Source organism: Dromaius novaehollandiae, chromosome 15 (assembly GCF_036370855.1).
Source record: "Dromaius novaehollandiae isolate bDroNov1 chromosome 15, bDroNov1.hap1, whole genome shotgun sequence".
In the NCBI taxonomy this organism is placed as follows: Eukaryota; Metazoa; Chordata; class Aves; order Casuariiformes; family Dromaiidae; genus Dromaius; species Dromaius novaehollandiae.
Window position 1 is genome coordinate 17917099 of NC_088112.1, and position 14927 is coordinate 17932025.

The window sequence follows — 14927 nt, forward strand, 5'->3', positions numbered from 1 at the left end:
CCTGGCTCAAGAGGGCATCTTCCGTGCGTGAAATGAGAACCTCAGTAATGGCAATCCTTCTGCTGGAAGAGTCATACAAATGTTACGAAGTCTTGCAGCAAAAGTGGAAAAACTTGGGACGTTCTGAGGGTTTCCAGCCTCGGACCATAATGAAAACAGGGCAGATGAGAGCATGTTATTCTAGACTGTGAAATGGTAGGATACAGTGCTTCCTGTATGCAGGTGGGATCCTGTGTAGGTGAGAAGAGCACTGAGCCTGGCTCCTGGTAACTTGGACACCTAAAACATGAGTGCTGTCAATGCCCACAACTTCAGACTATCCACAGTGTAGAATAGACTGAAGACAAATGCTGTATCTAAATTGTGGGGTTCAGGAGCACTTTCCAAGTGTGCGTTTGGGCCGTATCCAGCTTGGGATGTGACACAGGTGTGTGTTGGTCTTCATGGGAAGGCACGCTTTGGCCAAGTTGCTGGTGTGATGATCACGACTGCATGGAGGGTGCCATGGTGTCCATCTGCGTAGTACAGATGTAGCAGAAGAGGGCTGTGTGCCAGCTCAGATTATGCACTGACAGCTTACAAACTGGTGTTACTGGCAACTTGATGTGGCTCAGTTCTGTTTGGAGAGGGAGTGAGGAGTTATTCCACTTGTGAGCAGCCAGGGCATCTCTCCGCTGTGTATCTGTGTGCTGGGGGAGCTCACAGTGGGCCAGCATGCAGACTGTTTTCCCAAGGGACCGTGCTCTCTGAAGCTGAACAAGTACCCATCGCACACGTGACTGATGCTCCTTTCTCCTCCAGGGAGAGCCCATGAGGCCCTGTTCTTCAGCAGGATACAGCCACCCTCTGCTCCGCATGAGGCTTTAGCCCAAGGACTTTTCCAATTAATCCTGTCTTCAGAGCCCATCCACCTGTTCTCTCATTTATCTCAGTTTTATAATGTCTGCATCTATCAGTCATGAAGAGTTGAAGGCATTTCTGCCCATCCTCCAGGGCCAGCGGCTCTACTTATTGTCTGTGAAGAGCTGTTCCAGCTCTGAGAGCAACCTGAGCAACTTAGTAATGATCATCATGCTGAGCACATGGCTGTGCTTGGAATACGATATGAGCTTCCTCCAATAGCAATTAACATTTTGGATATTAAATACTCAAAGCTATGCAATGCTCAGACTGCTCCAACAGGGTCGGAATAACAGCATGCTTCCGCTGCTCTCAGCTGAAAGGGATGGAGAGTATATTGTTAGAAACATTTCTTATTCTTGGTAAATACAGATGTACTAGGAAACATTAACAGCTAAGCGTTGGCCAAAAACTCTACCTGACGTAAAGGATGGGGACCGAACGCTGCTCTGCTCCAGAAAGCTGGTATAACTCGTATTAAAGCATTACCTCTCCTCCGATCCCCCCAGCACTGGTGTTGGCAGGAGTACGCTAGTACTGCTGCCAGCCCAACCCACCAGTCCTGCTTGCCTCTTCTCTTGACTGCAGTCTCTGTGGTCCAGACTACAGAACTGTAATTACGGCAACTAGTTATTCTGAAATAGGCTCATTGAAAATGAAGTGGTAACCTGTTGCTGGCTTAGAAGTATTTTGCAGTAGGAAAATTCAACATAAAAATACTCTATTATCAAGTTCTATGGGTGGTTTATGTTTCTTTCTCTCTTCATTTTTCCAGGCCTACTGGAAAAAAATGAATCAGCTTTTGCAAACCCTGAATCAGAAGCTTGCAACCCTCAGCCATGGGCAAGAAGGGATTGTCAAGATCAGTGCTGCTGTCTCCGATAAGCTGGTTGCCTTTAAAAGCAAACCTCCATCGATCCAGAGAGAAATCCTGAGTGTCTGCAGTGACCCCTACACTCTGGCTCAGCAGCTCACACATGTGGAGTTGGTAAGTGGGAATGGTTTCTGCAGTCAGAGATCTTTTTTTTAAGCCACCAGCTGCTAAGTATTCCAGACATAACCAAAACACCTGCACTGCTGCAGCACATCTCATGCTGTATCAGCACTGCAGAAGAAGGCAGGTTTTGACAGGTTAAAAGAGATGCTCGAGAAGCAAGAGATACATCAGAGTGTTTCTGTGCATCTTCAGACAGGTCACTTTATCTCTTTCTGTTTGTAAAATGTGAGTCATATTCCCAGAAAGGTCAAGGGGTTCCATTTGTTGACTTCTATAAGATGCTCTGAGCCCCACAACCTGAAGGTGTTATTGGAATGGCTGATTATTAGCTCTTTTATTAATTGGGAAGAAATTTTAGCAGTTCAAATCCATTTCTGCAGATACAAAAAGCGTCCGAGTTGCTGGTGTGTTCTTCATTCTTCCCTTTGGGACTTTATGCATACCCATACAAGGGTGTGCAAACACAAAAACCACTCCCCACTTCCACACAAAGTCCTGCTGTTTCCCTCCTTGAATGCTAGCTCATTTTCAAACAGGCTTTTGATGGTAATTGCTCCATTTGCTGTGCCAACACCTTTGACAGTGTTGTGTTGCACATTGTTCTTCTCCCACTGTCAGATCTTCCATGTAGACCTGAAGGTCCACGGAAGAACATAAAACCTTACTGCTGCTTTCTGCAGACCTGTCAATGCTCTAACAATTTCCCACTGCCTGTCCTCCAGTAGACACCATTCATTTTTGAGAGGAAGACTGGAAAAAAAACCCCATGAAATGAAAGCCTGGACTGTAGATTGGAGTGAATATCACTGAATTAGCTTTGGAAATTCTGAAGGTAGTTCATATTCTGTTTCTCAAGAACTAGAAGAGCTCAGAAACCCCTGACTTAGGGTCATGGTTTGTTTTGAGAACATGCAGCTTTGGCACTCTTAGTTTTATATAGCTTAAGCTAGATAGTACAAGTCCTTTTGCCTGGAGTTTTTTCTTGTTTTTCTTTTCCTCCACAATACAACTACCCTCTAAGGGGAGAGTCCCTGTAACCAAACTGCATTCTTGAAACTGTGATGCAGCCAGAGGTTTTCATTCCACTTTACTATAATCAGTGCTCTATCTTCTCTTTCACGTATTGCATCTCACGCACCAGTTACTCTCCATTGAAACTGTCTAGTGCTTATTTGTCAGTAAGAATTACTTGCTATTTATTTAATAGCAGTTACTTGTTAGTAAGAGTTCTGTACTATTATCAGAGTGTCAAGGTGAGAAGCCAGGAGAAATACCATAAGAGTAGCCATAAAATTTCCAGTTAAGCAAAACTGCAGTTGATTTTATTGTTGCTTGAGCGCCTTAAGATTGGGCTGTATGAGTTCCAAAATATCTCCTCTGGAATATCTTGGAGGCCTGTGATCTTTCAGAAGTACTTGCTTTTAATAAGCATGTCTCAGGGAACTGAACTGCTAAATGGGGAGCTGAAGTGACATATTGCTTTCTTAAAAATACCACCTCGTATATCTAGTAGCCCAGTGGGATCATACTAACAGCTCAGCTTTCGTGAGGGCTTTCCAAAGCATTTTGCAGACCGTAGTACTACTGTTACAGGTTGGGGGAAGAGGTGCACAAATGAGACGTGAATGGTCCAAGACCCAGGACAGGGATAAAACAGAGACTGATGCCCATCTTCTGACTGCCAGACCATTGAGCTTTTACAGGCTGTGCTGCCCCACCAAGAGCTCAGTCACTAGCGCTAGTTTCTTCTGTTCACAGAAGATGGAAGTGATCTTCTCTCCCCTTTTCATAGCCTGAACTGAATTGTGCTGATGGGCAGAAGCAGAAGTCAAAGGCAGTTAAGGCATGTATACAAAAATGTGGCCCTGAGGGCCTAGTTCATTAAGAAATAGGCTAAATAGGCTCAGCAGCAGCCAGACACAGTATAATTAATCACGATGCTAACTGCTGTAAAGTACCATAGCTCACATCATGTTTTTTCTCAACAGTTTTGAGATATATCGATATGATAGATGTCAAGTCTCAGAGAAATAGCTGGGGTGCGGTGGAGAAGCAGCTTCCGATGGTGGCAAAGAAGTTTTGCTAGCTGTTGGGTCAAGGACACCTTGGCTGCCATGGCCGTATGTTCCAGAAGCACTCGAGAGCTGCTCAGCTCCTCCAGACTGCAGGGCCAATGCCAAACAAACCTTCACAAAACAGGATCAGGAGCTTCCTTCCCTCTTTTGTCAGCAAGCTTAGTTTTTCGAGGAACCGAAGGGAGCTCCCATAGAGGCAGGATCACAAATGCCAGCTTATTTTTAGTCTGCAACCTGTCTGTGGCCCTTTACTCTTGATGTGGAGGAATATAACCACTGTCCTTCCTGAACAGTGCCCAGAGGCATGGCTGAGGCTGCCAGGTTTGTTCAGGAGCTGGTGGAGATGGACTGTCGTTTACGCATTCTTTATTTGCTGTTGTTTTGGATAGTGCGTGGGACATTACTATGTAACTAATGCCTTTAATGTAGGCACATGCATCTTTACTGCCTTCCTTCCCCAGTGGCACCGAGCCAGTACCCCAGGGCACCACCTGAGCTTCATTGGGTAGAGAGCTAGGGTCAGAGCACTGTGTCTGCAGAGGAGCTAGTGATTGCTATGGTTACCAGATCACAGCATTACTGCCATTTTAACAGCTGGGAAACAAAGCTTTTGAGAGATGCTAGACCACAGCAGGTCTATGGCAGCACTAAGTACAGAACCGAGGTCTCCTGGCTCCCAGATGGGGCCTTGTGCATCCAGCACCTTTCTCCCTGTGCAGCAGAGAGGGCTCTTACTGTGGCTTGTCAGTAATGAGACATTTTTATTCTCATTCTCCTCTTTCTGCTGAAATAACTCTGATTGCTCTTATGAATTTTAATGTCTGGTGCTAGTTGGCTGTCTACCAGTTCAGCAGCACCCTTTGAAAGCTGACAGATAACAGTCTTACCAAGAGAAACAGAAGAGATTCTGGGGTACTTTCTTATTCTTGCTGTGTCTCTCTTTTTTTCCCCTCTAAAAGGAAAGGCTAAGTCACATTGGACCTGAGGAATTTGTGCAGGCGTTTGTACATAAAGACCCTTTGGATGGCACCAAGGTATGATTTGTCTGCATGCAAAATGTCTCCTGCAATAACTGTGTGTGTTCCAGATTAACTGATCTGATGAGATACGAAAGAACAGGGCCTAGGGCACACGGCAAGCAAGACCAGACCCACTGGCAGACATCTACATTCTCGCAGCAGGGACGGGACCTTTGGTAGAGCTCTCTCATTGGCAGGTCATTGCCATTCCTTCCTGATGAGAATATGTCCCAGCCAGAGACGGCCAGCATCCCGATGTCCTGGCCTCTTGCTCATTCCTCCTAACATGTTTTGATCGGGGCAGATGGCTTGTGGCTGTACAGAACCAGGGAATGTCTGTTCCCAGTGATGAAGGCGTAAAGACTTTGGACGTGATGTAATGGCCATAGTGTGTGCCCAGACACCACAGTCATGAGTCAGTGCGTCATGAATCAACGTACTCTTCTCTCTCTACACAGTAGCTTTTAACGCAAAGCACTGTAGGGGATGGAGTGCCTGATCAGGGCTTCATCCAAAGTCCAGAGAAGCCAGTTGGAGCCTTTCCACTGATTCCAGTGGGGTTTGAAGCAGCACTTCAGTGAGTGCCTCAATAAGGAAAAACAGTTCCTGGCCAGAGAGTGAGAGTCTGAGATTTCACATACTGCCAGAAAAGAAAGAGGGTGGAAAATTCATCCTCAGGACTGCATATGGGCTCCCACTGAGATCATGCATCAATGGCAGAATTTCATCTTTAGATGCTGAATATAAGAGAAAGACCTCTGCTTATAGTCCTGTCCAAAGAGAATAATTTGTATTGATGAAGAAGATGGATGGATGGATGGATGGATGGATGGATAAAAGGTGCAACACCAGGCTCTCTCCTCTCACTAGAATTCTGGAAATTCTGCACTTGGTTGCAGGGAGAGGGGAGTGGGCAGAGCTGTTATTCCAGGTATTCTGAGCATTGATCACATCTGTTAGGAAGGAATCCTCAGATATCTATGGTGTATCAGAAATATGAAAACTCTGAGTGCCATAAAAATAATTGTCATTATTAGTAAAGAACTTCACGGAAATGTGTGTTGAGGAAAATGCTGTCTTGGGCTTAAATGTGTATTAAGGAGACTTTCTTAATGGAAAATATTACTGTTGGAGCTTTTGATCACTGAGAAAATGACATCCATTATCAGCTTAGCCAACACATGTCAAATTTTAGTCAAGAGTCCTGGGGCGAGAAGAATTCTGTATTTTTTGATACCTTTAGTAATTTTGCTGCCTCCATAGGAGTTACCAGTGTATCAAAGATGGACTAAAAATCATCTCATTTTAGACAGAATCTAGGAACTTGCAGTTAAGCATTTTCTGCTCAGATTTAATGACAATAAAATCATTCTTCTGCCACTTGGAAAAGCAGAAGCTCAGCTAGTTTCCAATGTCATGGTGCCCAGGAACAGCTCCTGCAGTCTCCTACTGCTAGGAGAAGGAAGAGGAGAGGCTGGAGGAGGAGTCGTGGGCTCCCATGTGGAGCTGCTGGACTGTCCAAGGTGCGAGTGAGCCACTCTCACAGTGAGCAATTTATTGGTTGCTCCAGCCCTCTGACTATCCATGTGCTGGTTACCAGCCTAGCACATCTGGAAGAGACCCTGTGGCTGCTATATCCTTCAGCCAGCCACTTCTGTCGAGGAGAGCCACAATTAATGAGCTTAATGAGTTGCTTATGAGCTTCAAGAAATGGCTTCATGGGTGGCATGTGCTCTTGGCTGCAAGGCAGCAACTTGTCTCAGTGTTTCTTGATCCTTATGGCACATGAGTTTTGCATTTTCCTATCACCTTCATGCCATCATCTCTGGTGTAACTGGGAGCATGAGGTTGTCAGAGACAAGAAGAGGTCACAGCTGGAAACAGCTAAGAAGTTTAACAGGTGAAATGGAGCATACTATCTCGTAGTTGCTCTCAGTCACCCATCAACCACTCTCCCCTACTCTGGTCTTGGTAAGTCTTTCCTTGGGAATGTTACACACTGAAAAGGACAAACCAGTCTTCATGAGACTTCAGCAACCTGCTGTGAACACGAGGGACAGCTGAAAAAGTACAAGTGTCTCAGGGAGTCATCATCTCTGTTGCAAAGTGAAATGAAAGGGATCAAATGAGGGCACTGAATTTGAGTGAATTTTGGAAGAATGGGAGGAGAAGCAGCAGTGAGTGAAATCAAGTTGGATAAAGCCGTGGCGGGGAGGGACGCGGAGAGGAAGGAGGAAATGTGCAGCGATAAACTGAGGAATGCACAATGGCTGTGTGTGTCATCTGGCAGTAGCTATATCTGTAATTTCAAGCGCAGTACCAGCACAGAGGAATACCGAGATTTAAAGAGAAATTAAGGTTACAAAATAAATGTAAGGAAACATCAGCTAGGGTAGGCAGGAAGGATTAGAGCAGAGAGCCTGAAAGAAAGGCAGGGGGCCTGAAAATAATGGCAGGTCGGAATTTCTGAGCAAATTGTCTCAATAGACCAAGGTAAATAAGAGACTTTTGAAACTATGACAGGAATATACAGCTAGGCAGGTTCTTCAAATGCAAATCAGCACCACACCCATGACTTCATTGAAGTCCTTAATAACAAGGAAAAGAGCAGGGACAGGAGCAAGGGATGCATCACTATTGCCTTTGAAGTCGAAGGCAGTATCTTCCCCCCAATAAGGACCTGCTTAGTAAAGCAAAAACTATGACAAGGCATGGCACGACTCAGTTACTGGGGTTAAAGTCAGCAAGGCTGATGAAAGCAGAGGTAGTCTGGAACTTTTCTCTCCCTTCTGCCGGGCTGCTGGGGAGTCCCAGCAATGACTGGGAAGAGCCTCTGCACTACGGGATGTTATAGCTGGGAGATCACGCGGGACCTGGCAGAGCAGCGCAAACCTTCCCAGCCCTTACGTGGAGTGACCGGTCGTGCCCTGACCTGCGGAGATTATTGTTGCCATTTGTAAAGCTTAAACTTTAAAAAGCAGTCAGGTTCAACTTTAAATGGGCACGTTTTTCACAAGTTTTGTGGCATCAGCTGCGGTTCTTATGGCCTGGCAGAGGACAGCAGTGTTATGAGGGAAATACTGTATTCAGAGCAAAGCCTGAGTTTTATGTATTTTTTTTGCTCTAATGGGGAATGAGAAATATCACAGAGAGCAAGAAAAGCAACGGCTGTTGATAGGCTGGGGATGGTTTGGGTTTCTTTTGTTTTGTTTTGTATTCATGTATTGCTTGCTGATAGTTTTGCGATGCTTTCAAAATGTATTTTTCCTATTGGATATGTAATCTAGTCTTAAAGTAGCTAGGAATTTTAGGCTTGTTAAGACTTTCCCCATGATTTCTGTGATTTCTGTTTCTGAACACCTGTCTACAGAATTGAAGGTGAATATATATTTTTAAATTACCTTGGGAATCATTTTAGTCCACATTCCTTAAAGGTTTTTAGGTATTTGTTTAACCTATGTAATATGGGCATTCCTGTTGTCATTAATGAATCTGTGTTCATGCATTATTGTCATTAATGAATCTGAGATCACACAGAAATCTGTGATTTTCTTCTTAGTGGCACGTACTTATGGCAGCTCTGGGAAATGCTCATCTTAATAAAACAAAAATTCAGTATTCTCTGATACCCTCTAGTGGATGTTAATGAATGTTTAAATGAATCACGTGAAATGTAGAGAGCAGCGAGTCCTATAATTTAGGTCTGGGAAAAAAACTCGAATTCTGATGATCATGAGCAACATCTGTAGGCTCCTGAACTGCCGTACCTCCACTGAAGTCAAATTATCTGTTGAAATCAAAGGAACTGGAAGAATTCAGCCAAATATCTGCTCCCCCAGCCTGTTACCAGTTGTGGGAATTTATATAAAATTCTGTATAAAAAGTGGGAAATGTGCTTCTTATCATGGCCCTTCTTGATGAAGTCTCTCGTGCACGTAAGTGGCCGGCTCCACAGCAGCTGGCGAGACAGAGCCGTCAGTAGAGAGCGAGTTATCCTGAACGCTCAAGAGAACAAGGGAAATAATTTTTTCCCGTAAAGGAGCAACTATAACTGTGTCTTGCTCGCTTCTTGTTCACCTCACTAAATTATGGACTCTCCCCTCCAGAAAGGGGCTGCGGGTGATTGTATTTACTAAGGTGAAGGAAGTCCTGGAATGGAAGGTCCCAGCTCAACGTGTCGTGGAAGATCTTGCTTGTCCTATTTCATTTTTCTGCATATTGTTGTTGCTCTGTAGATCCTGCAGTGCCTGTTAATATCCCACTGAGCAAGGATCAGTGCACAGTGCATTGGTGAACACTTGCTGCAGGCAAAATGGGGCTGTTTTCCATCCGCTGACGTGAACTGCACAGTGACATACTCGACTAGAGCCATCCACCAGCCACCCACCTACCCGCTGACTTTTTGAACTCTGCCCTTAATGCGCCATCCTCCGAGTGCGTCAGAGAGATGTGACAAAGTGATTACCGTTGCGTAGCATGTATCGTAGCGCTCAGACAGCTAACTGAAAGCTAAATGTCTTTCTGTCCTTTCTCCTCCCCCAGACTTGTTTCAGTGAACAGAAGAAGACAAGTAACCTTGAGGCCTATGTGAAATGGTTCAATAGACTCTGCTATCTTGTAGCAACAGAAATTTGCATGGTAAGTAAAACGTGTGTGGCCGTATTTTACCCCATGCTTGATGTGCTGGTTTGAGATGGTATGTTAATAAGCAAACCTGGGGATTATTTCTTACGACCTAGCTGAGCATCAGGCTCAAGTTTTAGTAATATCTCACTCGCAGAAGCGACCTGATAAATGATGAGCATATTGCAAAACAGAGCTGGCGACACACAGGGGATGCACGGTTCTCTTGATGTAGTAGGAGCACAGTGTGGCATAATGAACCCTGCAGGGAAAAAGAGAGGAAAACAAGCCTTGAATTACCCCGTGCGAGTTCTACTGGAAAAGATGCTAGTGGAGCAATATTTGTTATCTGTCCGCCTAAAGCTTTGCTCTGCAGGTGAATTTCCGTTGCATGGCTCTTTGTCCTGTTGTCCATTACTGTAGTTGTGACTAGAGTTTTTTTAACTTGGCAGTGTTTTTAGTTGGTTTGTTTTAACTTGGCCCCATCAAAATGAACTGAATGTTTTCGCCTTTGAAAAGGATGTGGAAGGGAGGAATAGTAATGGGATAAGCAGCCCAGATTGCCTATGGCTCAAAAGCATTGCTATTTGGAGATCTTCTTTGGAAAGGTGGGGTATTCCAGCCCAGTGAACATGTGGTTTGAAAATGCAAACTACCACTCGGCCTGACCTTCTTCTTAAAAGGCCCAGAACAGCAGAAGGGGTTTAATGCAGTGAAACAAAGTCTTCCCGGGACAAAGAAGCTGCTGTTATATGAGCATGAAATCCTGCCCTTAGGAAGGTCTGTGGTGCTGAGCCCGCTGTGTGGAACAAGTACTGGAGATGCCCTCCAATTCTGCATATGCTTGTTACAGCTTTTTTTTTTTTTAATTTGCAGCCTGCAAAAAAGAAACAGCGAGCACAAGTCATAGAGTTCTTCATCGACGTCGCCCGAGAGTGTTTTAACATAGGGAATTTTAATTCGCTGATGGCAATCATCTGTAAGTACTGCTTCTCAACAGAGCTCTCCATCGTCTGTCGTGGATGAAAAGGGAAAATCTGAATTGCACCCACTGTCCTTTTTCTTCTTCCTCCCTCACAGCTGGAATGAACATGAGTCCAGTTTCCAGGCTAAAGAAGACTTGGTCAAAAGTGAAAACAGCCAAATTTTTCATTCTCGAGGTAAACAAAAAGCTTTTTTTGTGTGTTCTACACAAAATATATTATGAAGGGCACATTCACAGCACTGATTCTGCCTTGTAATATGCTATCTTTGGCCATGGACGCAACCGTGAGTATAAAGCTCCCAAGCTTTACCTTGGACATAGAACAAGCCCGAAAGGGATGCATGACTTTGGGAGTTTGTTAGCTACGTGGAGGTACAGCTATGTGGTACTGCTAGTGACTGACCCTCCTTCCGCCTGGAATCTGGCTTGCTATCAGCAGAGGTTAGAGGACACATTTTTGCACCACCTATTCAAAGAATTGGGTCAGGTTGGCTGGGTTTTGTTATTGAGGGAACAAGGATTTGGCATACATAAAATGTGCAGTCCTCCGGTAATCCAGGTACGTCACCTCCTTCTACAAATAAATTATTCTCCAAATAAAAGCTCAGTCATTTATTAATATAAAATCAAAGGTACAAACAATCACGGCCTGTGCCTCTACAGCTGTCATTGTATCTAGGGATCACACATCTGATTTTTGCATGCGGTGGTTTTCCGAAGGTGCAGGCTAGGCTCTGGTAGGGTTTGGAAAGCTATGGGTAAAGCTGTCTTTGCAGCAGCCAGTTCACTTTCTAACCAAAGTGTCTTCTTTTGTGGACCCAGCACCAGATGGACCCTACTGGTAACTTCTACAACTACAGGACGGCACTGCGGGGGGCTGCTCACCGATCCCTCACTGCCCACAGCAACCGGGAGAAGGTAGGTGTGACCACAGCTCCTGGGTCTCCAAGCGGGGAGGGGAGCATCGCTGCTGGGGTCAGCAACTGAAGCACTTGATGCGAGTGCTGTGCATGGACAGCTCTCCTGCTTCCACGGGGCCAAAGCTAGTGCACTGCTGAATCAGATCAGAAATGTAAATCTGTGGCCGAGGGGAGTCTGGAATGGATCACAGAGCTTTTGTGGACTCGCTCCTCAGATGCTGGGGAGCAGGGGGACACACAGCAGGGAGGACTTCTTTGGTGCAAGCATCCCTTGAAGATTCACTTTGTCTAGATTGATAAACCAAACAGCTTCCAGGTGGAAGAGGTATTCCAGACTAAAATGACTTTTATTTTGGTATGGAGCATCAGCCCAGCAGGCGCAGGTGGAAGGGCGATTTTGTTACAACTGTGCCAGTCAGCATCTCTGTGCAGACAAGTCCGTATTGTGTAGTGCGCGATTTGAGATAGACAGCAAAGGGCACAGCACTCGGAGACGATGGGGTGGTTCTCCACTGATGTTAGGGACAGATGACTTACCGCAAGTCACACCAGCAAGTCTGGTCTGACTCCGTTGCAGCAGATCTGGGTGAAATTCTGTCCTCATGAATTTTCATTTCATTTAGTTGTTGCCATTTTGCTGAGCAAGAATTGTTTTATCAGTGTTTATGGCAGATATGTGTCTTTCTGAGATGTCCCTGATATGGCAATAGATCAGATTGATCAGATCTTGGTGCAGAATCTTGCATTATTTGTGCCCTGGTGTGTTTCTTGTTCATTTTCTTTTTTATTTCTCCATTTGATTCTCTTTTTTTTTTCTTTTATGAAAGTGGGTTTGTTTTTAACATTGCAATTGCGTGTAGCTGTAAGTGGGCAACGTCTGCACAGAACAAAACTAAGGTAAAGTAGATGCTGCATCCACAAGCATAACACAGAATTGAATGTTCATTTACTAGAGGAGCCAGCCCAGATGCTGATCTCGCACTACTGCAAATTTGATGTAAATCTGCTGGAACGAATGGAAACTCTCAGCATTACAGTGAAATGAGATCAGAATCTGGTCACAGGCTGACTCAGCTCTGATGGGAGTGCGCAGAGTTGTTCTGAAAAGCACTTTCCTAGGCAAAGAGGAGGTGATGGCTTGGATGTTTATGAGCAGCAGAGAAATTCTTTTAACTCTCACATGCTGCAGCTAGGACTTGTCGTTCTGAGATGCTTCTGCAATCTAGTTCTTCTGTGACAATCCCATATCTGAGCCAGCTGCTTTGTTGTTTGATTTAATTTCCTGTGGAAGTTAGCAATCTCTGTCGTTTCTCTACCCCTAGCTAGTTAAGACTAAGGGCAAAGAGGTTACTAGATTGAAAGGAATCTGTTTTACATAAAAAAGCCCATACTCTGATTCCTTTGTGTACATGACATATTAGCTTAAGAAAGTGTTCAAACATATGACTTAGGAGCTAATCAGGCTGGGTATATTACAGTGCCAGCTACAGCAGATCCTGTAATTTGTGCTTTAGGAGTTAAGATTTTTTTTTTGCTTATTATAAGCAAGATTCCTATTTGTTTATTTTACTGAAATGAATAAAGTTGTAAGAACATGACCACTTTTTTGATCTAAAATGTTACCTTGTTTCGTGACAAGCTATTAGCAAAACTTACCTTTTGAAGCAAAATATTTATCTTCAAATTGGAGCAGGCTTATAACAGTTTGAGATCCCAAGCCCCTCCACCCCCTTCTTGACAAGTGGCCACCACAAAGCGCGCATGGAGGCTGCAGGACCCCGTCCAGAAGAAGGAGCTCTGGAGGGAGCGTTCGTCACGGACCGACAGACTGAGCTGTGGCTTATGTCTTGCAGGATGACAAACTGCTTTTAGCTTGGAGGAGCTAATATTTAACTGGCAACTTCACCAGAAATGTTACTTCCTTTTTTCCTTAGGGCTGCTACCTTGGCCGCTGAGTTTTGTACAGAGCTTACACAGATGCACAGCTCGGGAGCTAAATGACATCCTTGGGGAGAGACAGGGTGAACTAGCAGCACGCGGGCACCACCAGAATCCGGCCTTTCTCCCTGCGTGTGAATGGCACAGTTAGGATATTTGTATTTGCTCAGGAGCAGGCTTCTAGGAAGGCATTGCCATGCAGCTCTTCAAGCTGCGAGATGTAATACAGTGGCAGAAATAAACCTACCATCGTGCAGAGTGAGAGAACTGGTAAAGATCTCATTAGCTTCTTTCCTTCTGCAGGAGGCAGTTGTCCTTCAGGGTGAGGGTGAGTTGGGTCGTTCAGCGTGGGCAATCAAAAGGGAACGAAATATGACTTTCTGGCATTAGCCCAGATTTTATGCTAGCAAAGTGCCTGGATTAAAGCCAACAATAAAGTGCAGCTATATCCACCTTTGCTGCCTTTACTACAGAAATTTGGAAAACAAAGCAGGCAGGGTGACATACTTTTATTGGGGAAATAAATGGTGACCCAAAGAAATCCTGTGGAAACAACGTGCAGCGAATTGGTGTCCTAGGGGATGTCATTGCTGCCTTTTGGATGCAGATGAGAACAAGCTCTACCCACACTCTGAGCTGACTGGTGGCTTTGTAGCATATTAGCATGGCATAGAGCCCACATTAATATACCTTGCCTCTCAGCAGGGCTTTTAATTTATGTTGAGTACCACTAATGATGGTGACCTAGCTCCCAGGCAGTGTGGAGCAGGGCAGAACAAGCTCGCATCTGCCTGCACAAAAATGTTAGGCAGATCCTGGCAGCAGTTCCTAGCTGGTGATCAGTATCTGGCTCCAGCTCTCTGTGAATATCTTTCCACTTCATAAGACCGCTGCCATAATGGTTACTGAGTATCAGCCTTTTTGGTGGAAATCAGACCATACGCTGAATTGCATTCTTTACCTCAGGTTGATTCATCTAGTCTGGATGATACAAAAGTGAGCCCTGAAACACATTTGGCTCAGCTTGTGGTTAGAAATCACCCACCTGACTCTGATAGGAGGACTCAGCACTTTGTGGGGTTAGGTCCAAAATACTAAGTTCGCTTTGTCCCCATTTCTTTATTATATCAGTGTGGTGTACCAGGATAATGCCAGTGGCTCCTGGAGTTTCAGTCCAGCCTTTTCATGGCTGTTGTACTGACATTAGAGAGTTTGTCTCTGGCTGTCCCATAAAAAAGCCAGCAGAAATGCAAATCTTTAGCAGTTCCCTGCATGTGGTATTTTAGCTGAAGGAGAAATTGGCTTCCATTTTCACAGCAAAAGTAGGCAGTGGCTTGATAAGGCCTTCCCTCAATTAGTGTTTTAGCGTCTGTGAGTTGCTCACACTCGCTGTTGCAACATGAAGGCCGTAGGCTGGAAAATGGCAGCTGCCACCCTGTTCTAGGTCCATTTCAGAGACCGTTTCAGCTG

At 44.9% G+C, this 14927-nt stretch overlaps 1 protein-coding gene across 2 annotated transcripts in view; it reads left to right on the forward strand.

The window, feature by feature from the left end:
• RASGEF1C (RasGEF domain family member 1C) overlaps positions 1-14927 on the forward strand; it is a 95105-nt gene that overhangs the window by 67541 nt on the left and 12637 nt on the right. For both annotated transcript variants that reach the window (XM_064521079.1, XM_026101949.2), the window contains 6 exons: positions 1676-1888; positions 4932-5006; positions 9534-9629; positions 10491-10593; positions 10695-10774; positions 11422-11517. In XM_064521079.1, the coding sequence (XP_064377149.1) occupies positions 1676-1888; positions 4932-5006; positions 9534-9629; positions 10491-10593; positions 10695-10774; positions 11422-11517 (663 nt within the window). The remainder of the gene's footprint in view (positions 1-1675; positions 1889-4931; positions 5007-9533; positions 9630-10490; positions 10594-10694; positions 10775-11421; positions 11518-14927) is intronic.